Source organism: Triturus cristatus, chromosome 11 (assembly GCF_964204655.1).
Source record: "Triturus cristatus chromosome 11, aTriCri1.1, whole genome shotgun sequence".
Taxonomy (NCBI): domain Eukaryota; kingdom Metazoa; phylum Chordata; class Amphibia; order Caudata; family Salamandridae; genus Triturus; species Triturus cristatus.
Genome location: NC_140594.1, coordinates 854,022,214 through 854,048,106, shown reverse-complemented (window position 1 = coordinate 854,048,106; position 25,893 = coordinate 854,022,214). Strand labels below are relative to the sequence as shown.

At 38.7% G+C, this 25,893-nt stretch overlaps 1 protein-coding gene across 2 annotated transcripts in view; it reads left to right on the top strand.

Moving 5' to 3' along the window:
* Nucleotides 1–25,893, top strand: part of LOC146785536 (unconventional myosin-VIIb-like) — a 961,158-nt gene that overhangs the window by 807,408 nt on the left and 127,857 nt on the right. For both annotated transcript variants that reach the window (XM_085634664.1, XM_085634663.1), the window contains exons 37-41: nt 721–878; nt 6,759–6,912; nt 8,077–8,232; nt 11,860–11,965; nt 14,820–14,933. In XM_085634664.1, the coding sequence (XP_085490790.1) occupies nt 721–878; nt 6,759–6,912; nt 8,077–8,232; nt 11,860–11,965; nt 14,820–14,933 (688 nt within the window). The remainder of the gene's footprint in view (nt 1–720; nt 879–6,758; nt 6,913–8,076; nt 8,233–11,859; nt 11,966–14,819; nt 14,934–25,893) is intronic.

Sequence of the window (25,893 nt, the reverse complement as noted above, 5' to 3'; positions counted from 1 at the left end):
TACAAAATCCTATGCCTAGACAGGTCCAAAAGCATTTCCTACTTTGTATGTGTGCTGCACAGTGCAACATGCATGCAAAGTCAAAAAGGCATGGAGAAATGTAAACATTTCTCTGTTTAACGCATGCTTTTCATCAGTGTTAATTTTTGGCACTAAACCCTTTCTACTAATGTTAGTGAATCGGATTTAGCGTCTCAAAGCATGGGTGGTTGCATGGGAACCCCCATGTAACACCCCCTTAACGCAAAGTAATGCAGAGCAGTGTTTCACGCTGCTTTTCATTTCGCTTCTGTACAAACCACCGCAAATATTTATTTGCATTGGTTAGTGTATCCCAAAACGGGTTTAGCGTCGGATTGGCGTTAAAAAAAGTAATGCTAACCCGACACTAAACCTTTCAAAACCTGGACCTTTGTATCTATGCAACAGTCATAAAATTGTGCATTCTGGAAGCAGATGGCTTCTTACCAATGTAGAAAATAGGCCAATCAAACAACAGTAGAGAATAATTTTGCAGCGTGTGTCATACCGTCTTAAACCATCTAGTTTATGGTCCTGTACGTAAACATGTGTAAATATGTATTTGCTATTCCTCTCAGCCACTCTTTCCTAGTGTGCATAGATCTGATGATCCTATGCATCTAATCAGAGATAAAGATTCCACGATGATTCTATTGAATGTATTTCAGCACAAATGGTAAGCCTTTCATTTTTTTGCAGGCCTCCCGAAGCAGGGTCAGTGACCAGGGCAGTGTTGCAGAGGCCTCGGGAAAAGGGGCACTTGTGGTCTGTCTCCAAAGAACCCCTGAAACAGCCGCTGCTCAAGAGAGTGTGTGCAGATGCCGACCTAAGGGATCATGCCTGTCAGGCATTTATCGATATCCTTATTTCAGCTTTCAGCTCCAGTCCCACTCCCAGCTGAATGCTAGCTCTAGGTTACATTGACCTAAATGTGTATCAAACTCCAGGCATTATTTGTTCGTCAGCTGGTGCAACACATGATCATAGAGACGAGTGCAACTTGTTTTGAACCAATCGCAGCACCTCTCACATCATTGTATGAAATGAAACCAAGGGTCTTTTGAGCAATTACATGCATGAAACTTTAAGCTGTAAGAAAGAATTTTGTAGGTATAGCACATAAAATGTGCCCTTTCCAGAGCAAAGGGGAACACCATGCAATTTCACTAGGTAGCTGGTCTATGAAGGTTTTTGTAACAAAACATGTTGTAACATAGATGTAAGTGGTGCTCAAGGTGCACCATGTCCAATCCAGATTTGAAGCAGAAAAATGAAATGACTTATGATACAGAGTTTTGTTCTTCAGCCTTAAGAACTGTACTACTGCTGCCACCATGACTACTATTGCTGCTACTACTACTTCTGCCCGTTGTTGTTTCTGGTTGTATTGGGCAAGTCTTAGTATGGTGCCCCAGCTGTGGTTCACGGTCCTCATTTCTGTTCAGATCAACACATCCTCCACCCTTAAAGAACCCAGCCTTTTCTTTTATCAGCTGCTTGTCCATGGCATCAGAGATGCCCTATATGATTTGTGTCAAGATTTTACTCAGGGTTGACCAGTTGTTACATTTTGTTAATGCTCCTTTCTTTGAAATCTTGACGATGATGCATTGGTTCTAGTCACATGGGAATTTCTTTCTGTCCCAAATTGATTTAAATAGTGGTTGAAGGATCTTGTTGGATGTTTCGTGGTCTGCCTTGAACATTTCTGCACTGATTTTTTCTTGGACAGGAGCTTTTGTGTTCTTGAGAGAACGGATGACCTTGACAATTTCTTCTTTCTGTGGTGGGGTGCTGTTCACATATGACCCTGTCTCTGCTTCTTTCGTGTCCACTTCACTTGTTGGTACTTGTTTATTCTTTGCAGTGCTTGGCCAAGTGTATTTCCCGCCCTTCCTCTGTTGTGACGAGTCTACCCTGCTTGTCCTTAGTAAGGATCTTGTATGTTGCATGAGATTTACCACTGATTAACCTCATGATCTTGAAGATCTTCTCCAAATCTCCACTGCCTCTGCAGCTTGGCTGGCAGGGTTATCGATGTATGCCAGCTTGTCTTCTCTTGTCATTTTATTGGCTGCTCTGTTTGCTTCTATTTACTGTGTACTGGTAGTTGCAGCTCTCCTGCATCCTCTCAGATTTGGCCTCCATTTTTGCTGCCCTCCTGTCTTCAATAGCTTGCCATGTGCCTTGTCTTGTCTTATCCATATTTTCCTGTAATTCATGTTCTCAACCACCTGAGCCACTGAATACATATTATTTATTTTATATAAGTACATAGTACAAAAAAAAAACACTTAACCAAATCTTTGTTTATTTATTTGTTTATTTGAAAGTTGTATATAGCGCAGACTTGACCCAGGTGGGTATCAGAGCGCTTTACAATTTTGGGTGGGTATTACAAGAGTATACATCACACAACAAAATAGTTGTGCAACAAAGTTAAGGTATATGGGATACAGACCATGGAGAAGAAAATTCGATAGGCTTTGCTAAAAAAAAAAAGAAAAAATGAGCAAGGCAGGCTAGTACTGGGATTCAAAGGTGTCCAGCAATCTCATTGTAAATCAGGTGGGTAATCAATGAACAGTGGGCCAGAGCTGTTTATGGTAGGAACTTGGCCGTTAGTTTTTTTTACTTCCTTTTTGAAGGTAGTTATGGAGGAAATTCGTCGCACTTCCAGAGGAAGAGAGTTCCAGATCTTTGGGGCTGCGCCTGAGAAGGCTCTGTGATTCGTTCTCATTTTGTGAAAGATCTGTGGTTTTAAGAGCCATGAACTTGCACTTCTTGACTGTCTGCAACCTCCAGACAGTTCTAGTTTTTGAGCCAGATACATGGGAGTCTTGAGATGTAGGGCTTTGTGCGTCATGCCGGCTATCTTTGGCTGTATTCTGGCCTTATATGGCAGTTTAGGGATTTGAGGGCTGGAGAGATGTGCTTGTTTGTTTTTGAACCAGTTAGTAGTCTAGCTGCTGCATTGATGAATGCTTTTAGTGGTGCAAAATTGTATTTGGGGAGTCCACAAAGCGTGGAACTACCATAGTCTAGCCTAGGCAGCACCAGAGCTTGCACCGCCATCTTGAAGTCCTCTTGTGGAAGGAAAGGTTTTAGATTCCTTAGGGTGTTTAGCCCCCATGCTTAAATTGCCACTATGAATCTGCATACTAAGGTGCTTATCCAGTGTGATTCTGAGGGATTTCGCACAGTCGATAATGTGGGGAGCGCAGTTGAAGGCCATAAGATGTTTCAGTCAGTGGTCGATCTTTGGGGTGTGATTAGGCGGTGCAATGATGAGGAATTCCATTTTGGAGGTGTTGAGCATGAGGTGGTTGTCAATTAGCCAGTTTTGAGTATCCAAAAGGGTAGAGTTGAGTAAGACAAAGTCTTCAGGGGAGGTGATTTTCAGATAGAGTTGAGTGTCATCCGCATGCATATGGAAGAGGATGTTTGCGGCATTCAGAGCATTTGCCAAGGGCTCTAGAAATAAATTGAAGAGTAACAGTGATAGTGCCGGCCCCTGTGGAACCCCCATCGAGGCTGAGGAGGGCTGGGATAGGGATTGCTTTATCTTGACTTTTTGTGATCGATTATGGAGGAAGGAAGTGAACCATCGCAATTCCGGCCCTGCTTTTTTATGTAATATCATGCTAAAGGTTCGACAGCCAGATGTAAGAGGCTGACGTCTGAGGCCCTGTCGGCAACGTGGATAGTAGATGACTCATACTCCCACGGCAAGTAGCTGACTAATTGCATCTCTTTTCCTTGGATTCCAAAGATGACTCGTTATTGATTCAATCTGTCGTGACGTGAAGAGGAGCCTTCATTAGTGCTCTTACAATTATCAACTTTTTGGCAGTGTACTATTGTACAACACGCCATAGAAATTGTGAGGCTTCCCCTCACTGGGCGCCTGGCTGAGCCTCATGTGAGTAACCACCTCATTTGTTTTCACTCACATGCCTGGTGTGCACAATTTTCTGACAATTTATTATTCACATAATTTCAGGTGTATCTTATTGTTAAGTCCTGATGAGACCCCTTACTGGAGGTGGGGTCGAAACGCCATAGACACATATTTGAATGAACCAATTGACAGCCCTCACAAATGTGGTAGAAGGCTAGGAACAATGACTATATAGTGAACAAATGGTCCTTTTTGTTGATTGTGAAACCTCAATATATGTTATAAATTGTCACTCTGGTTATATAGGTTCTAGTTCACTTGGGCCACCGAACACTTTTGTTTCTACAGTACTACAATTCAAATATACTACTCGCTCTAACATTATTGGCCTGTGTATTGCATTCTGTGTGATTGGTCTTCTTCTCCGACATCCATATACCAAGGGTAACTGCCATTGTTCACCAACAATATTAAATATCTTGTACATTGTTCACATGAACTGCTGTCTCTTTAATAAAGGTTCTCCTTACTCCTAATATTTGACTGCAGTGTGTCCTGTTAAATGAGGGTAGAACATTTTCCTCTCATCTGTGTGATATCAGTAAGAGATAGGAGTGACTCATGGCCTCTTGGTCAGTTGTCAAATGTGTAGTTTGAATACCAAAAAGGCAAAATCGACATATTGTCAGTCAAAGCAGTGTCCTGAGCATGGTGGATTCATGTAGCCCTAAGTCACTGGGGCATCCAGACACATGTAAGCTGAGATGCTGCAAGGTAAGAAATTCAGAAAGCACATGTTTCTTATGAAATTATGAAGATGTTTCTCTTTTGAGTAGCATTGGGAAGAACATTCCTGCTTTTAGATGGGTACACAAGACTACATCTGCCCCCATGAGAAGTTCATGACTGGATTAGTAGTGGAATTCGTGGAAAAAGGCTGATCAGAGCAGTCTCAGAGCAACTCAGGTTCCCATTTGAACACAGCATATTAAATCTTCCTGCTTCCAGCAATCCTCAACATTTTTAAGGCCTGATAATGGGATAATCAGAACCACAGATTTTTTTGTGGAACCAGAGAGTTTCACCCACGTACATCAACTGCTGAAAACAGGCAAAATCCCTAGTTAGAAAATTCAATTTTCCTTGGTAATTTCTCATTTCCCTCAAGATATATCATGTACACCTACAGTATTCCTCCCTCTGAATTTATACATAATTTTGAAGGGGAAATACTGACCAAAAATCGAGGGCACTCATAATGAGGCCTATAGTGTAATGTAAAAATCCATTAAAGCGTAGTGCCGAAATTGTTTTTCTTTCGTTTGCAAGGAGGATTCATGGTACTTTTAAGTCTGCGCTACCCTCACCATGTTAAATGCAGATCTTTTGTACTGTATCATGTTTCACAGAAACAGAAGTATCTCATTTAAGGTGTAAATATGGGTAAGATGCATGGACCTTTAAGATGCATGGCTGATTTAAGATAGATCCTCTGCATCCTCATCTTATAGGCATAAGCCACAGTATATGTTGCCAGAAAATGATGTCAGGGCCCAGATGAAGAAACTGTGCCTACAGGCCTCCTCAGTGAGTGCTCTTTACACTACAACATTGCGAAGAAACATCTGTGAAACCTTTAGAGATTACCAGGTGGATCTTTTCTTACCCTTATGATTCCATTCTTAGGAAAGCCCTATTACATATGTGATTGATCAAACATTCTCCGATGTCCATGGAGGACACCCAAATAAGCTTCCTGTGCCTCAGGGTCAAGACTGATTTGCATATAGCTGGGTCTGAACTGAGGTGGGGAAGTGAGCTACAGAATGATGATGGATTCAACCCAGATCTGTGGCTGGGGGTGAGTGTCTGAAAAGTTTCAGCGCTCCGTCCATCATCTCCTTGTGTTTGCTTTTTGCCACATAGAGAGTAGACCTGCAGTTCAGTCTGTTGCTACTGAATGTCTTGCTCACATCTATGACCTCATTTAAGAAAACTACCTCTGCATAAAGGAAATGAAATAGAGGGAGTTTTGTTAAAGCAGACAAAAAATGCATAATGTCCATAAAGTAAAATAATGGGCTTACTATTCAATCCAGATTTCTCCTTCTTGACCTACTTAAGTGCAGTATTACCCCAGTGTACCCCGGCCATACTCTTTGCATTACTTATATAGTGACCCACACTACAGTGTGAACTACTGGTCTGTTCTGAGGTATGCTGCCATATAAATACAGTGACATACTTTTGCATGTGACTAGCATGATCCCTCCCCGGCATGATCCATACTGGTGCAGCCAGTGTAGTGTGTGCTAAGTTTGTGCCTCCCAAGAATGTCCTCTTAAAGATGGTGAAATACCTTAGTGTGAGACCAGAGTGTCCTTTTCGGCATTGTCTCATAATGATTCTGCAGCCATTCCTTTTAAGAGAAAAACCTGTCCTTGCAGTGCAGAGTCCCATACAACCTGGGTGACACACCTTAGTGTGGAACCACCATAATCCCCTAAAACATTAAGATTTAGGTAATGATCAGTACCCCAGTGTGTTTTTAGCATAATTTAGTTCAATCTATTTCTTGAGTTGGCTATGAATAGTACTTTGTGAGGCCTTGCAAATGATGACTGTGTTTTTAATGTGATATGGCAAACTACATTAAGTGAAATAGAGAGGCCACTTGTAGTTTAGAAGCCATCACTCCCATGCGCCACCCACACTATCATGGAGTGCTGCATCTATATAGGGCAGTGTGATAATCTTTAGAGGTTGACTGAGATTAGTTTCAAATGAAGTGTGATCACAAGGTGAGCAGTTCACATGTCCTTAACTCTGCTTCCACCCATTATGAGATACATGGGTGACTATCCAGCCAAGCAGGCAAGATCCCCGGTGGAGCTCACAGACCAGATTTTCATGGGTGCAATCCAAGAAGAGACCCTGCAGGATGAAATCTACTGTCAGATCATGAAGCAATTGACGGAAAATAGCAATAGGTAAGTGGCAAATAGTCAAATATGAAAGCAGGTACTACCTGAGCAGGGGGCCAGTCGCAGGTGAGCTGGCGAGTATGAGAAATAACCCAACCTCAACATAGACTCAAGCAGGAGAGATGATGCCAAGATGGCGCCAATATGTAGGTGTACAAAAAGGAGAAGAGAGTTGCTGCCAAGGAACATTTCTACTAGTGCCTTCTCTGGAGAATTGATTCCATGTAACTATGATGCTGAATGCCTGGGAGGGAGACTGCTGCCATGATGGGGCTCCGGGAATGGTACGCTGTAGGCCCAGTCAGGAGCAATTGTGACACAATGGGATGAGTAGACTCTTATTACAGACGCAGCGAAAGAGAGAAAGCGTGTGTGTGTCTTTCGATCAGAGGCACACCTTCAACTACATCTCCCACATAGGCCAAACCTTCCAGGTCTGTTCATTTTCCTACTGCCCCACACAACCCAGTCCCACACAAAATAACACAATTAGTAAACGTTATCAATAAAGCCAGAACCACCTACTCCCTCTTAACGAATATCCTCAATCTCAGAACTTCCACTGCTCCCAAACAAACAGTATGCTGGGTATCCTCAGAAACCCATACCCTCCTCACAGATACTCATACTATGGCTCTCGCTGATACCCATCATGGTCTTCTCATGTACCTCTGATGATTACCTACTGTTTCCCATTTTGAAAAGTATTGACAGAACCACTGTGGCATAAAGTGCTAAATAAATCCACTCACTAAAATAAATTTAGACATACAAAGGGACAGGATTCTCAGAGGCTAGACACTGTCAAAGAAGTTGTCTTTTGATGTACATAAGTATGCTGCTGCAGGAGCTATTAAGAGGCAGAAACATTCTGCTGTCTCTCAGTTTTGAGCGTGCAATTTCCAGCTGGGCCAGTTCAAACTTTGCTTTGTTAAGAGCAGTGTGTGATAACTGTACGGCACCTACACCAATCTGGATATTAAGTGTGTTAATGGGAGGCTGTTTACACTAGATCTGTGGCAGCTACTCCATCTCTGAAGTAAGCGCATTGTGAGTCAAGGTCAGCACATGCTCAGTAGTGTTTGTGTGGTGCAGCATGAGTGCACGCTCTATGTCAGTGTGTGATTCAGTATAGAAGCTGATTGCTGTTCCTCTCATTCTCTTTTTCAGGTACAGTGTGAGCAGTGGATGGCAGTTACTCTGGCTATGCACTGGTCTTTTCCCTCCTAGTAAGTCACTGTTAAACCATGCACAGAAATTTATTGAGAGTCGCCGGAAAGAGCCCCTGGCCCAGGACTGTCTAAAGAGGATAAAGAATGTCATTCGGTATGAGTAATTGTGTTTTTTATCTTCCCTCAAGACTTTACTCGAGCCATACTCTTTACATTTTCTTTGTGCTTTTTGTACAATCAGTTCACTTAAAGGTTAGAAGGCTGGAATAAATATACTTTTATTTATTTATTTGCCGTTTTGCATAGCACAAACAGGACCTGCAGTGTATCAAGGCATTTTACATAGTAGCATAATTGCATAACATAGTAGAGGACTTTGCAGATTACCGTTTCCAACTGGTTTAGAATATGTGCTAACTACTGGTTTTACGCTGTTATCAGTTCTTGTGTTTTTCCTGAATACAAAGTTTCATTATCAGTTTTGATGGACTTTCAGTATTCAATTATATTTGGAAATGTAATTCAAACAGTAATATTTTCACTTCTTCCCTAAAATGTTGTATGAGAGGTTGAGGCTTTCTTATGGGTGGATGTAATTTTAGATTTTTGGTGCATTTCCTGAGATGGCTTGATTTAGGGTGGTGGCTTTATCGAAGAGAGCGTTTTCCAGGCAGAGGGAATCTGTGCTTCAGAGTATTCTGGAACTGCCTCATATGGTTAGTTTCTTTAGAAGACTTTTTGCTGCCTTTCTGTGAATGACTTTATGAATTACGCAGGTTGATCCCAACAGACATCTAGCCACTACAGGGAGCCTATTAACAGTGATCAATATTGGAGTTATTGGCCCTCATCTATTGGTGTCCGAGACTATACTAGTGGCTGTATTGGGCACACCTCTTAGCAGGCCAGGAGGATTTTGGGAATGCCAGTCAGAAATAAGATGCCATAACCTAGGCACAAAAGCACTGTTTATTGGACTACAGTTTTTAAATCTTCCAAAGGGACGAAGGACTTGATTCCGCGTAGGAGTCTGAATGGGTGAAGTCTACCTTTGTTAAATCATTAATGTGGCTTTCATATGCACATATTTGTTTCCGAAGAACCTTAAAGATTTTGAGATCTCCACAATAAAGATCTTGCAATGCAGTAGTTTTATAGCATTTATTCAGGTGTGAACTGAAGTGTTTCTGAGAGGAGAAATTGGGAGAAACTTTGTTTTCTGGGTGTTGAGTTTGAGGAGAAGTTGATTCAGTCAGAATTTCAGGTCAAGAGCAATAGCTAGCCTCTCAATATCCTCTGAGGAGGATACTTTCAAGTACATCCGAGTGTTTTTAGATGAAATTATATTTTATGTTGTCTTAGGAAAGAGTTTAGGGGTTCCATGTACGGATTGAAGACAGTTGGGGAGAGGCTGTAACCCTTGTAGAGCTCCTTGTGGAAGCAGTTTGGAGCAAAAGAGGAAGTTTGACTCTTTTATTCGTTGAAATTGATTGCCCAGGTAGGATTCAAACCTATTCAGAACTGTGACACAGATCCTAATGGAGGGTAGTATGATCAACCGTGGCGAGTGCTGCTGGTAGGTGCAGATGAATGAGGAAGCATGAACTCTGTTGTCCAGTATTCAGGGGCATCTTCCACCATCTAAAGCATCACCATTTCAATGCTGTACCCTAATCTGAAACCCAATTGTAGATTTTGGAGAAGCACAGCTTCTTCCTTGTGTTTTTATCTGTCTTGCTAAGCAGCTTTCCATAACTTTTGCTATGAAGAGATTCAGTATTGTGCGGGAAATCTTAATATTGTTAGTGTAAATGTTTGTTTGTGATCTGGCCGACTTTTAAACTAGTACTCACCCTTGGGATCTAAAAACTTATAGCAATAGTATGGTAAGGTGCTAATTTAGCAAACTATGCAGTTATATTATTCACTATTTGTGCTGTAAAAGGGCCTGTGGAGTGAGATGGGGAATTGATCTCCGGTATTGTGTTTTACGGTTCAGTCTGTGTAACCTCTTTCAAAGAGGACCATTTAGTATTGGGGTTGCAGGTTAGGAGATCTTGAGTGAGCTCATATCCGTGATGGTAAATAATAGTTCAATCTTTTTTACTTTTACGTTGAAGAAATTTAAGAACTTTCCACAGTTCTCGGGTGAGTCTCTGATATAGTTAGCATCAAAGGAGAAGATGAGGATTTTTTCACAACATCAAAGAGCTTTTTGGGCACTTTTTTGACCAGTTAATTTCTGTAGTGAAAAAGGATGCTTTGGCATTCATGTTATGTTTATTTGTAGGTCTCGCATAAAGATTTTCCAAGTTCTTCCAAAAGAGATTTTGGTACCAGATTCTTTCGGGCACTCTGAGTGTTTTCTGTCCTGAAGTATCTCATTAGAAAACCACTGAGATGATTTGTTGTTGAGTCCGTTGAGTTTTAACAGGGCCCATCAGTGACCTTTGACATGACTGAGTTGTTATTTTCTAGGATGGAATTTGCATCAGACATAGCTCGAAGGCTCCTGTGCTAGGAATACTTCTGTGTTTCCAGGACAGCCTGGTTGATGTTCCTAAAGTCTCTTACCCAGATCTTTGTTTTATTGATTTGACTAAAGATGATATTTTGGTACACTGGATATTGAATGCTATAAGCTAGTGGTCCCACAGTCTACTTGTATAGGAGATTACTTCTCCACACAGCCCTTTCTCAACATTATGAGGTCTAGAGTAGCTCCCTTTTTATGTGTGGTTGAGGTGCAAAGTTGCTCTAGGTCAGTGTTCTGTAGAAAGAGGGCCAACAGTGTAGCTGATTTGCTGCTTCAGTCCAACAGGGCAAGGTAGAGTTGCCTTGGATGATATTGATAGTGATTTAAATGTTTTCTAAGATGTGTATTCAATGATCTGTTCTACAAATAGAACATATTCTTGCAGTGGATGATAGAAAATGTGGAAAGTACTGGGTTTGGCATTTGATGTTTTTATTTTGAATGACAGATATTGGAAGGAGGAAAATGTGTTATTTTTCAGGTTTTGCATGTATTTGACAATCAATAAATGATAAGGAGTTCTCCACCTAGTAGTGCGACCCGGTCTGGGCTGATGATAGCATAGATGGAGGATTTCAGGAGGTCAACAGCAAGATGCAGGGGGTCTTTTAGCGAGTTTTCTGTTGGGAACATTATGCCTAGATTATTAGAACATATCAAATTTGCTATCAATTGTGTGTGTTTCGCTTTATGGAATTGTGTAGCATGTCATTGAGATTGAAGTTAACCAGTTAGTTATGGAGGCAGGGATAATCAGAAAGTGCTTGGGTTCACTCTGCTCCTGATCTATCAAAAACACTTTTGATTCTTCTTCTTGATAATAGGAATTACAAAACAGGCTTTAGTACTAGTCAGGACTTTTGTTTGAGTGTATGAAGTGATTTGATCATTGGTGTCAGTTTCCAATTCAACTTGAGTGTATCTTTAAGTCTTATTGTTGCATGGGATGGAAGTGGGTCAGATCTTACAAAGGCATGTTTAGGAGGTTAGACTTTGAGCTTATTTTCCATTGTTTGCCTTGGTTGCAACAAGCATCTCATAAATACGCTAAGAGTTTTTATTTCTTTGCAAACACAGGCTATTCTATCAGATAGTGATGATATGTCAAAACAAAAATTAAATACATTTTACTGACTGAAAATCAGAGTGCATTTCCGGCTCCAGGATGTTTTGAGTTGAATCAATTGAGGGTTTCAAAGGCAAAGCTGAATGTCTTATTAAAATTGCTGACTCATCTGTCTGTAGGAGAGGTCCCCGGAAGGAGCCACCCCATTATGTAGAAGTGGAGGCAATTCAACAGATGAGTACCAAGATATTCCACAAAGTCAGCTTCCCTAACAACACTGATGAGGTAAGTGCTCTTTTTCCATCCTTTACTTTTGCAAATGAATCAGGGGCTTCTCTACTTTCATCATGTTTTTCTTACCCACTTAGTCTGCTTTAACTTTACACATGCCATTGACATCTATCCTCACTTTCTCCTAATTTACCCTTTGTTTGTCACATCTCCCTCCTGATTGTTCTTACCCCTTCCGAGATTCTTCTTGCTTACTCAAAGTAGTTTTTTTCCCGCAAATTCTTCTTACGTACCCTCAGCTTCTTCTACTTAAGATTCCTTTCTCTTCTTTCCTAGGCTTGGCTCATCTTTCTCTGGTTCTTCTCACTTTCCACAGGTCTCTTCTCTGTTCATTTTAACCAGTATTCTGTTCTAGGCTCTACTCATAATTCCAAGATTTTTCATGCTTTCCTTTAGCTTGTTTACTTTATTCCAGAATATGTTGGTTCCCACTGGCTTCTGTCTGGAATTATATTTTGTATTGATTTTCTAACAGTGCACAAAACAAAGGATTATTCACAGTATGACAGATAAATTAACATTTGTTTAAGTTAAACTTCATTGCAAGTCTCCCTTGTTCAAGTTCTTAGACTTTTTTCTTACACTTTTCCTTCGTTTGTGTTATATGTGTCTTTTTCTTCTTTATATTACTCAGTCGCATCTTACTTTTCATTCACACATATACTTGTCATCCCAATATGATATTGTAAGGTAGTTGGATTTATTGCCTTGGCACTTTGTCACATATTTAGAGGTTGCGTGCTGCTATACAACCCTCTTCCCCTTTTTTACTTGAGTCCTCAGTAGTTCTTCCTTGTCTACTATATGCTGGTCCTTTGTCTTAATTCATGACAGTGGCTTATCCCTGCTGTCTCTCCTCTACCTCTTCTTGCTCATATAGGGGCATATGTATCAGGAAAGCGTTTTGAAAGTCCTTAATAGCGAATTTTAGCGATTCGCTATTAAGGACTCGCAAAAGGCAGTGTATGTGTGATTTGCAATATTAATTGCGATTCCTACGTAGTCCTTAATTGCGAATTGCAAATTGTGATTCGCAATTAAGGAATAGCTTTCCACTCATTCCTATGGGCCTAAAGGCCCATAGGAATGAATGGGAAGAATTTTGCAATTTGTGAGTACCCATTAGGTACTCGCAAATTGCAAATGCAATTTCAAGGGTGCAAGAGTGTCAAAAGAACACCCTGTTGCACCCCTGAAATAAGCATGTGTGCACATGTGGCGCTAATACATGCCCTAAGGGCATGTAGGTGCGCCACATGGCACTTTGAAAAATGCAAAAAAGTGCATTTTTCAAAGAAATCGCAAATTACCACCAACTTGAAGTTGGTGGTAATTTGCAATTTCTGAAGGCAAAATCGCACTTCCAGAATTGCATTTAAGGAATTGCAGTTTGCAATTCCTTAAATGCATTCGCAGAATAGGGAATCACAAATTATGCGATTCCCTATTGTGCAAGGGCCTTTTGGGATGATACATCCCAAAAGGCTTTTTCCCGTTCGCAAACGGGCTGATTCTGAGAAGGCTTCATACATATGCCCAATGGTCCCTTCTCCACTCTTTGTATGTGTGGCCCATATTGGTTTGATTGTCTATTCTTTGTCATTTATTTTGTGTATTAGGTATTCTTATTACACACTTTGGACAACTTCCTCTGACCATTTTACCACTAATTAGTTTATTGTTGCTAGTTAGCGAAGGACATCTCTAAGACAACAGGATCGGATGCAGTGATATGCATTTTGGGAATTTAGGGCCTGATGTTAATAATCCTTTTGAGGTCATAAGCCCTGTGATAAAAAATTGCAAATAGGAGGTGTTTGAAAATGGTGCCCCCTCCTATATTTGATTCGGAGAGGAATGTATCAATGATTTGTAATCGCATTTGTGGTCTCAAACCATTGATGAGTTACTAACCCTAAACTGAGCTGGTAACTGATTCACCAAAGGTAAGGTCTTTCCTTGGGATACCTTTTCATTTGTGAATTGTTTCAGCAGCCTCGCAGGAGAAGACAGCAGTTCAGAGAACCTCTGCTTACTCCCCTAAATGTTTTTATAAAACAGCATTTTTTTTTTTAAGCAGCAAGAGTTCCTTTAAGGAACACAGAAGTGGCTTAAAATAAAGTTTTCCTGTTTGGCAATGCAAATAAAGGGATGGCTGTCTGTTGTGTTCCATGCAGACCACCATCCCTGTGTTTATATCCAGTAACAGGGTTCTGCAATAGTGGCTTGCCTAATAAATATTTATTATGGAAATCATGCTGTGTGCCAGCGACTGGAAATTTTGTGACATGACCGTACATAGGTTGCATTGCAAAATCAGAGCTGGGTCGCAGATAGTCAGTGTGCAAGTTGCAACCACTATTTGTGAACCGTCTCATCAGCCCCACATGCCACTAAGATGGTTCTTGTTGACAGAAAATATGTATTACCAGTGTTGCCTGGATCAGCCACAAATAGATGGAAGGCTGAAAAGCAGTTGATTATTATCAGTAAAACTAGTATCACGATAATCATGTACATTTTTGAAAAATATAGAGAACAACTGTGTATACGTGCTGCCATCAAATCAATATAGTGTTCAAACCTACAGTCCTTGGTCTACCTAGTGTCAACATTTGGTTGCCCTCATCAAATGACCGATCTCATATATGCCCTGTGATCCCCACCTTGTAATTCAAGAAAAAATATGTCTCTATTGAAAGTGAGCATAGAGGCATAGCTCATGCAGTGTGCCTTTGGTATCACAGGAAGGCTTGGCATATTATATGTGATCATAAGAGAGTTCCACATCTAAGCAGTGTGACTCTAGGACTCTTCATGTTCACTTCCTGTTTATTTCTCATTTCAGGTATTTGAGGTAGGAACCAACACAAAGGTGCGTGACCTGTGCCAGAACATAGCATCCAAACTGCAGATCAACTCATGGGAAGGGTTTAGCCTCTTTGTGAAAATTGCTGATAAGGTAACACAGTGACCCTTTTATGTTTATGGGTGGGCTTCTTTGTTATATTTACTGCTAACTTTGAACATTTACTTTTGCTTCACTTATTACATATGCGTCCTGTGTTTGTTTGTGGTGTCTTGTGTTTTAGATAAATATGTTTGACTGCTTGTTCTTAAACCTTCTTCTAAAAGTCACACGCTAATGGAATAATCACTGTTGAATTTCATTGTGATTCATTAGGTTGACAAAGTGTCACTAGCTACTAGGGTAACAAAACTAATATGGAGAATGTTGAACATGATTTTCTTATTGTTGATTTTCCTAGCATTACATTTCTTTAACAATGCCCCCTTACTTTTTTACTGGGCCAACCTGTGAATCGCCCTTCCTTTTTTGTATTTTTGCTTTTCTCTCATCTAATTCAATATATTATCATCTTCCACACTGCCTCTATCTCAATCTTAGGACTTGTTGCGTTTTAGTTGTTATTGGCTTTCCCATTTTTCTTCCCTTTAGATTCCCTCTTCTATGCGTTATCCTTCTTTCCTCTCTCTTTTTCTCCTATTTTTCCTTCTGCGGTGCTGATTTATTTTGAAAAATATTTTCTCTAATTGTTTTTTAGCCTTCCCTCTGTTGCCCCCTAGCCTTTCCCGATGCCTCTGCTCCTTACTTTTTTCCCCTATGTCCTCCTCCTGTTCTTTTTAGCCAATGCTCATCAAACTGATAGAGGTACAAGAAAGACTGCCAGGACCTGTAATGTTCTTTATTCAACAGGGCCAGTTCTCATTCTTTCCTTTAATTTTTTGTATTGGTTTTCACATTTTCTATTGATTTAGGGATTCATTACGCTTGTGACTTTTTTTTTTATACCTTTGTCTTATCAGCTCGAAGAGGTATTTAGTACTGAGACCAGTTTTTTGTTTGTTTAAAAAAAAAAAATTAACATCTTCTTGATATTTTTATCAAGTTGCTACTGTCAAGTTAAATTTTATCCAGGAAAGGTTATTGACAGTCATAGTTCATCAGCCTGTTTTTCCCCAAGTTTGCTTTGATTACATAAGTAGTTTTGTCCTTTCCCTTTTGACGAGTTTGCCAGAAAATCAGCTTCCGGAAACTGGAAAGTTACTGGATCCAAGATAATTAACTTCAAAGCTATCCATGCTTCTCTCTCTTACATCCTAAATCTGAGTGTCTACCATATGGCTCTGGACTGGCTTTTTTGGGAGGTGTTTCCTCTACAAAGGGCATTTTAGCTTTTATCTAGGCAATCTAAGACTTTTTGTAGTTCAGCCTTGCCCCTAGCCTATTCTCTTAACCTGGCACTGTGTTGTTTTCTGCATTCTCTCATACAGGGATTTGACAGCATCAAGAGTTCTTGCTAGCTTCTGTTGTCTGTCAAGGATCCCATCATGCTGTTTAAGTGACTAATATTGGCTACCTTGATGCATCTGGGTATAGCTGCCTCCAGAATTGAAACCATCGGATTTTGGCCCACTGTACTCATGGTGTAATATCCTTGTTAATGGGTGGTAGCTGGTTGATCAGAAACTGAAACAAAGGAGAAAGATGTAAGCATATTAGATTAGTTAAGCACTGGAGGATGTTATTCTTATCCCAGAACTGACAGATATGTGGACTGAACGATATGGGTCGTTAATTCGCTGGTCACTTTATCAGAAGTCATTACATGACTGTCAGTACAGCAGGAGCGCATTTACACTGCTGGTTTTTATATCAGTGGTGCTTCTCAGGTGATTAGTAAATAATTATATATATATAAGTCCTTGCTTGTAGGTTAACTTCGACATCCAAAGCAGGGAACGGACACCACTTCAAGTGCAAAAAATTAGTGCTTTATTCCAATTTGATTCAGCTCCAATATATCAGGCTAATGCCTTTCGTCCATGATGGGTTTCGACCGCAGAAACATGGTCTTGATCACATGACTGCACTGCGTCACATTACTTCATTTTAAACAATCCCAAACACCCCCATGTGAGATCCACTTAAAAAACCATGGAAAAAAGACTACTTCTTCACATGGTGTTGCTTTTTTGTAAACCTGGATCATATATAAATAGTGTATCATCAGTGATAATCACCATTGGATTATTTTATTGTCTATAAAACCTTATTAAAACCGCAGATGAATATCACAAACCCTATTTCATCGCATCCAGATTTCTATCACAATGCATGTACATAACTGCTTTGTATTTACAAGCTTGTGCTGATATAAGTTATAATTTGCACTGGTATCTGTAAATGCTGATTGCTCGGCCACATGACATATGTCTGAAATTAATGTATGCCAGGCTTAAGAATCCGAATACACATATTTACCCCTTATATGCCAAATGGCTTGTATTATATATATATAATTTAATTAGATTTCATATTACCCACCCTAGCACCTTCAAAATCCCTTACTACCCCTAAAAACTATTCACCTGTGAATCCTAAAAAACCCTAACTACCCCTAAGCTCGACACGTCCCAGGGCCCAAAACAGTCTAAACTACCCCTAAACGCTACCTGTCCCTGAACCCTAGAAAACCTTACCACCCCTAAACATTATTCATCACTGAACCCTTAAAACCACTTACTAAACCTGAGCACTATCAATCCCTGAACCGTAAAATCTCCTTACTAACCCTAAACACCACCCATCCCTTAACCCTAAAAACTCCTTATCTGCCCTAAAAATTACCCAAACATAAACCTTAAAATCCTCTTGCCGCCATTAAAACCCAAATCTTAAAATAAGAAACATTTAATTAAAAAAAAAGCATACCTATATATCAAATTAAACATGTTTAAAATATTAGTATGCATTCTTGCTCCATTTTTATATTTCCATTTTTTATTACCTTATATTTATGTTTGTAATAATGTGAATTAATACTGCTATTACTGTCATTTTTTTCAGTTGAATATATATTTTAAATGCATTACTTCAATTTAATTAAATTAAATACATTTATCTTATACATGTTGAAACATATTCAGAGTCACTTTTCTTTGTCACTGCTTTTGTGTTACATGTTTTTAGGTCTTGCATATCATACAGAGCAAGCTGTCTGTTTGGGAAAATCTATGATCAGCCTCCAGTGGCTTAGAGCCCATTCATTGCTACCACTGGTTAGCTTTATTGTCACTCGCATTTGCTTACTTTATATTTGTTAGCTTATGCAAGCTTTTTTTCCTCTTCTTGTCTTTTGTCCTCCCCTTAGCATGACCTCATTACTTGTGTCTTGCCACTGCTTAGTTTTCATTCTCTACATTTTTCTTTTTGGTAAGGCACTCCATGCAAGTGCTTGTGTTTTCCACCTATCTCCCTCATGTCCTTCTCTTCTGCCCTCTGTACTCTGTTTTGCTCTCTCTCACCTGTGTGCTACTCCCTGGTATGCTTCTCCTCCTGCTTTTCTTTTCTGCCTGTGAGCTTCTTCCCCACCCAGCTCTCTCTCAACCATATGGTGACTTCTCCTCTGTCCAATTTGTTGTCTCCACCCCCATCCACCGTCATGTTTCCCCCTACCAGCACTCTCTGCATTGCTTCCCCACCCACCCCCTGCATGTTGCTTCTGACACCCCTTCTCCATTTTGCTTCTACCTCTCCCTCCAGGTTGCTTCTACCCAACCGTGCCCTCGCTGTTGCTTCCACTCATCACAATCTGTGTTGCTTACGCCACCCACACCCTGAGTTGCTTTGCTCCGCTGCCCTCCGACTAGTCTCCCTTAAGTGAACCTTCCTTCGTTGTGTTGCTTCCACCTACCCGCTTAAAAAAAAGATTTTATGCAACTTTTTTTAATTTATTGATCCAAATTGGATTAGTAAATACATGGGGAAAAAAAGCACCTGTGTCTTTTTGTATGGATGCGCATGCCTGATGCATGCACCTGCATAATGAGACACTGGCTGCATTGTGGTCTTTTTCTCCCCTATTTAATCATGCGACACAGCAATATATAGTATATTATATACATATATATATATTCACTGAAAAAACCATAGGTTTCACACATGTTATAGTTAGCTGGACATTTCACTCGTACAAAACCATTGAAATTCCCCCGTTATAGTTAGTTCAGCTAACTATAACTCGCGCGACCACAATCCACTGCTGATGACGTCACATATTACATCACTCATGACATGGTCAGTGACATCACTCATGACATCACTCATGACATCTCAAATGACATCACTGATGACATCACTTATGACATCATCCTTGTGTAAGAGTGGCAGACCTCCTCTTATCCTAATATAAACTTTGATACACACATTGAAAAATACAAACTAAAGTTTTGAAAACTATAGAGATACCAATACCAGTTAGAACAACTTATTCAGTAATTCCAAAATCTACATACACATCCACTCATTCATCAACACTTCTATATAGTCACTCATACATGTACTCAGTCATCATATGTACTCATACACCTATACATCCTGTTGCACACCTACACTCATACATAGAGTTACTCACACGAATACTCACACATGCAAATAAACATCCATTTACTTGCATATACAGCTATACACACACCACTACACTTACTTCTACAGAAACGTACACATACTTACTCTCTTAAACAATCACTTATAGAAACACATACTTATTTATACAGGAACGCTTCCAATCTCTCACTCTCATATATCCTCACTTATATACATCAATACTCACATATACTAGTTTAAAACATATGGACTTACTCATAAAGACACTATTGAGACAGTCATTCACTCTCTTACTCACCCATACACACACTCATCCACCCATACTCACATACTGTCTTCAAAACACATACAAACAGTGAGTCACTCATTCATGCATCTATACGCTAAGTAACATCCCCCACTGAACCATACAGACACTCATACTGATACTCTAAAAACGAACTAATAACCCATATACACACTAATGTAGCTACTCACCAACCCATGCAGCCACTTATACACAAAGTGAGACACTGATACAGATATTTAAATATTTAAACATTACTCACTAATACTTGTATTCACTAAGATACTGTTAATAAGTCAGTTATACAATTAATTTTACCAAAAAAAACCACATCCATTTAGACACTTATTTACCCATTTATTCTTCCATTAACCTTTAGATATATATATATAAAAAATATTTATTTTTCAGAAAGACACACATTCACTGGATGATGTCATCAGTGATGTCATCAGTGATGTCATTTGAGATGTCATCAGTGATGTCATGAGTGATGTCACTGACCATGTCATGAGTGATGTAATATGTGACGTCATCAGCAGTGGATTGCAGTCGCGCGTGTTATAGTTACCTGAACTAACTATAACGGGGGAATTTCAATGGTTTTGTACGAGTGAAATGTCCAGCTAACTATAACATGTGTGAAACTTATGGTTTTTTCAGTGAATTTGCAAGGTTTTTTAAATGCTAATTCCTAACTATAACGTGTGTGAAACCTATGGTTTTTTCAGTGAATTTGCACGGTTTTTTAAATGCTAATTCCTAACTTTAACGTGTGTGAAACCTATGGTTTTTTCAGTGAATTTGCAAGATTTTTTAAATGCTAATTCCTAACTATAACGTGTGTGAAACCTATGGTTTTTTAATTGAATTTGCAAAGTTTTTTAAATGCTAATTTCCAACTATAACGTGTGTGAAACCTATGGTTTTTTTAGTGAATTTGTAAGGTTTTTTAAATGCTAATTTATCTATGTATTATTATATTTTTTATATATTTATTTTACAATAAACTACCTATGTATATAGTTAAAGATTGATTGTATCCTGTAATATGGAATGGCTCAGCTCTTTTTTTCTGAATTTGGATAAAGTTGAACAGCATAGTTAATATCTTCTTTAAACTTATAAACAGTTTGCACCGGCAATTTTTTTTAATTAAAGGAAATGGTTTTTTTTTATTTGCGAGGTCCTTTAGGGACCCCCTGAGAAGGTCTAGGGGGTCAGGGAGTGTCTTCCCTGCCTCCTTTTCATGTTTTAGAAATCGGGTTAAAAGTAATTCATTTCTGATCCGTGCGTGCACAGTGCGCGCATTCGTGCGAGCACCGTGCGCACACGGCAAGTCATGTGATTACGAAACAAAGGGACAACCCTCCACCTGCTCAGCCGAGCACATCATCTGCGGCCGCAGATTCTCCGTGCACCAGGCCACTGGACATCCGCCCACTTTTCCAGAAGGTGCACATACATTGTAATGTGTGCAATGCTGTTCTTTGCTACGGTGAGAGCAGTATTAACTTGATTGAAAACAAAATACAGCAGCACACATGCTCCAGCCCATAATTTTTTTCATGTATTGTTTTTGTTCCTGTTGAACAATTTTTCTTTTTTTTTTAATTTTTTTTTTTATTTCTGCTTGACATAAGAAAAACCTCAAAATAAACACATAACATCGACAATCTTGGCAATCAGGACATAATATAAAGATGCAAATTAAAGAAGAAAAAAAGAAAAAAGAGAGGAAAACATACGAATAGTCTCAACAACGGTGACACAAAGCCCAAAAGATATTACTTATTATACCAAGCCAGAAGAGGCGCCCAGATCCTTAAACCCTTCTCCCGCCTCCTTTTCCCGCTTTTTAAGAACACAGCTGATTCCAAATTATAAAGGGCGAGAATTCTTACCCTCCAATTCAAAAAAGTCAGAGGTGAGGGGTTAATCCATTCGGAGGTTATACATAATCGAATTAAAGACATTACAATACAAAGAAAAGCTGATTCAAAAAATGGTATATCCAAACAAGGATCCGTCACACACCCTATAATTACTAGTTCGGAAGAGAGTTCTATCTGGATGTTGAGTGCATTGTTAATAAACAATTGAATATCATGGAGAAATGTATGTAATTTAACACATGTGAAAAACATATGCACATCATTGGCTGCCGCCAACCCGCATCTAGGACACCCCTGCGCACCACTCCCTCCCCATTTTGAAATTTTGGCTGGGGTAAAATATAAATCAAACATAATAGCTTTGTGAGCGTAAGCTCCCATTGATCAATACAGAATTAGACAAGTCCAGTGTATATGTAATGTCTATATCTGCCTTGCCAAATTTACCTTCTAATTTTGCTTTCTGAACATTAAGATCATCAGGAAGTCCTTTTGATAGGGTTTGATAAAGGGCACTTAAAAAAATCATATGAAGCCAAAGCATATTTATCTTTTAAGAATGCGAAAGAGGCCATCTTACCCTCATAAAGCAAATCCCCCAACGTAAAAATACCGTAAGATCCCCATTATTTTAGTTTTTTAACAATTTTGTATTTTTTTTTTTTTTTTTTTAGAGCACCAAAAAAAACTGGTAATGAACAATTTTTCATTACCAGTTTTTTTTGGTGCTCTAAAAATTTTTTAAAAAATACAAAATTGTTAAAAAAAAACAAAAAAAAAACAGTTCTTTTCAGAACTCGCTTCACTTCTCCAAGAAGAGCTATATTCCTAATATACTGTGTTGTAATTTTATTGAATAAATGTGTAGTGTATACATGAATGATTGAAATGATTTAAATGACTGAGCGAAGAGGAGGAAAGGACAGACAGAATGAGTGAGAAAAAGAAAGTATGATCAGTCATGAAAGGGAAGTGAAAGACTGACTGCAACAAAAGGACTAAGGGTAGAGGATACAGGTAAGAAGAGTGAATGAGTAAGGGAATGGCAGTGAGTAATGGAGAGTGATGGAGGGCGAGTGAGAAAAGGGGAGTAAGGGACGGAGATAGGAAAAGGGAGTAACAGATGAAGCGGATGAAGTACAGCAGGGTAAAGGGATTGAAAGTAAGAGAAGTGGAGTGATGGTGAGATAAGGGGTATGAGGATTAGAAAAGGGGATAAGGGAAAGTGGGAGATGGGGAGTGAGGGGATGGAGGGATTTAGGAAACTGGAGTGAGAGAAAGGGAGTCAGGATTTCAATGAGCAAAGGAGAGTGAGGGAGAGTGAAGGAAAGAATGCGAAAAGATGAAGGGGTGTGATATACAGACAGGAGGAAGTGAAGTAGGAGAATAGGAGTGACTATGAGTAAAGGATAGTGACAGTTAGGGAAGGTGAGGGAAGGAGAATGATGGAGAAGGTTAAAAAATTAACATAGATGGAAAATGAGTGATGGAGAGAGGAGGAGTGGTAGAAACAGAGATGTTAAGGAAATTAAGGGTAAGACAGACAAAGGGAGAGAGACAGAAACAGAGACAGAGACAGAGAGTAAGGCAGTTAGAATGACTGGGACATATGGAGACAGGGAGAGAAACATGGTTGAAAAAAATAGTGATGGAGGCAGTAAACCTAGGGGAGTAGTAGAGAAGGAGTGAGGGAGTTACGAAAGAGCAGTAAAGGAAGAAGAGAGAGGGAAGGGGAATGAGAAAAGCAGAGGGAGGAGAAGTGAAGAAAAGGGAGCATGAAAGTGAAGGTGTGAGAAATACAGATATTTTAAACTTATCTGACCAACAAAATAACTTAATTAGAAATAAATGGGTTTTTTTAATTACAAGAAAAATTGATTCAATTTCCTAAATTTTCTTTCTAGATCTGAAAAAAAAGAAAAAAAGTAGTAATATTTAGCAATACATTTTAGAATACAGTACACATATTTTCATATTTAACAAAGTAATTTTTTGCCCTTTTTTTACTGTTTTCAGAATATATTGAATTTCACTGAAAATAGTGATATCAATTGTATTCATCACTTAACAGCGGGCAAAAAAATAAACAATCTGAAAGATTGTTTAAAAAAGCCCTGAATCTATCCTCAGTAAAACATACCTTGATAGAAATGTAACATATATATTAAAAATATCTTCTAAGAACAATAACTATTTGCAATAAATAACGTCTGTAAATCTTGTTGCTTAAGCACATACACCAAAATAATATCTGTCAAAGAAGTCCACAATAGAAACATTTACCTTTCCATGAGGCCAAATGTAATTTTTAAATCCTTTTTAGGTGAAATATCCAATGGTAATCCTATAAAATCAAAATAATGGTTTCTTCAGATGCTGCAATTTGTATCTAAAATTTTGGTTTAAGAAAAATTAAGTAGGAATTTGGTAATTCTGCAGGCAAACGTTGCTTGAAAATCAATTGAGAATCATTACACAGTGTCCAGCCTTTTTCACATTTTAGATAAACTGTGTAATGACCAGAAGTTATAGAAGGTCCATCATGGAAAATTATTGCAACTGCAACAAAAGTCTTTCCTGATATTGATAATTGATTTCCTACAAACTTCTTTATTAAAGTGTCCAATTTTGTTCCATCAGCTCTACAACGTTGCATCATTAAAATTATATACTGTCCATATTTCTTTAAAAATAACGTTGATAACATTTCTGATTTACATTGAGAACATTCCATGTTGTGATTTGCATCTTTAACTAATTTACTAAAAGTCACTGATTTACTCTCTGGTAATGTTAAATGTATGAGCCTTTCAGAATCAACATTAGTGCTGCATGTGTTCATACAGTTTTCACAACAATGTTCCCATTTATAAGAGAGACCAAACATATTTTCTATTTCTACCCCTTCATCTTCCAGTACCATAAGCATATACATTAAGAATTCCTGTGCATCTTGCTGGACATTTTGTGTAAACTGTGTACATCCAGAACATACATCTACAAGATTTCTAACATCAGAAGCACTTTCTATTTTAGTTTTATCATTACTCAACTTCTCATAAAGGAAACTCAGCAGAGAACAAAATCTTTTTTCATGATTTAGTATTATCTGCTCTTGCAAACTTTCAAGATAAAATACAACATTCAGCACTACATTAGCGTAGCAGTTGACACCAGAGCTATTTTCAAAATGACAACCAACAACCTCTTCAACATTGTCCTTTTTCTTTTTGCTTGCAATCACATCACTCTCCTTTCGTTTTCTCTTCTGTACATCCTCATTACAGATATTCTCGCTTCTCCTTTTCCGACAAACAACACATTTTTCAAACACAGGATACTGACCTAAATGAGGAGCATAGCTTCTTCTTAATCTATTATACTCCTTTACACAATTTGCATCAGCACTAACTTTTGAGTCATCAAAGTCTAGCATGAATAAACCAGATCATTTTTTCACTCGTGACAAAGCAACATATGCCATACCTTCTTTAAACACACTAGATCCAATGTTTACAAAAGCACTATCTACAGTTAATCCTTGAAATTTCTGAATAGTTACAGCATATGCTAGAGAAAACGGAAACTGCTTCCTACGTACATATAAGTCTTTCACAAGCAAAAAACGAACTGAACAACGACTAATGTCTTTAACCTCTTCAATCTGATCACATTTTATTTTTAAAAATTCAATTCCATCTTTTTTCTGGTAATTAACAAAACCCACAACTTTACCCATAGCTCCATTCACTAAACCTTTTTCTACATTCAAATTACGTCTTAAAATTACTCGACAGTTCAAACATACATAAAGATTCTTTTCTAAACCAGCTGTTTTCGATATGTTTTTCTCTAGAGAATCCAATTTAGTTTTCAATTTGCCTGTCAATATAATAGTTATTCCTTCATGCTATATTTTATCCACGGCTTCCATTTTCATAATCTCTTCATTTTCCAATTTCAAAAGTTCTTCATTGAATATAGAGCATTCATGTAGTGTTGGCATTAAGCAGATTACAGTATTTTTTTCTGCAATTTTCTTGTATATTTTCTCTGGAACTATTTGTTCTGTTGGAAACAAATTACATAACAATCGACTCTGTAAAGCTTTTCTGCCATGTTCTGTGAGTAGTCCAATTTTGATATCTTTGAGAATACTTGCATAATCATCATCATTTGCTTGCTGCATATTGGTAATGAGTTCTTTGTACTCAAAGTATGACCAAATATTCACATTACCTATACTTCCTAATGACTTTTTCGTGTCTTCATGTGCAAGAGTATTAAATACTGGTTGTCCTTTAACTGGAGTGAGCTGCAGTAGATCCCC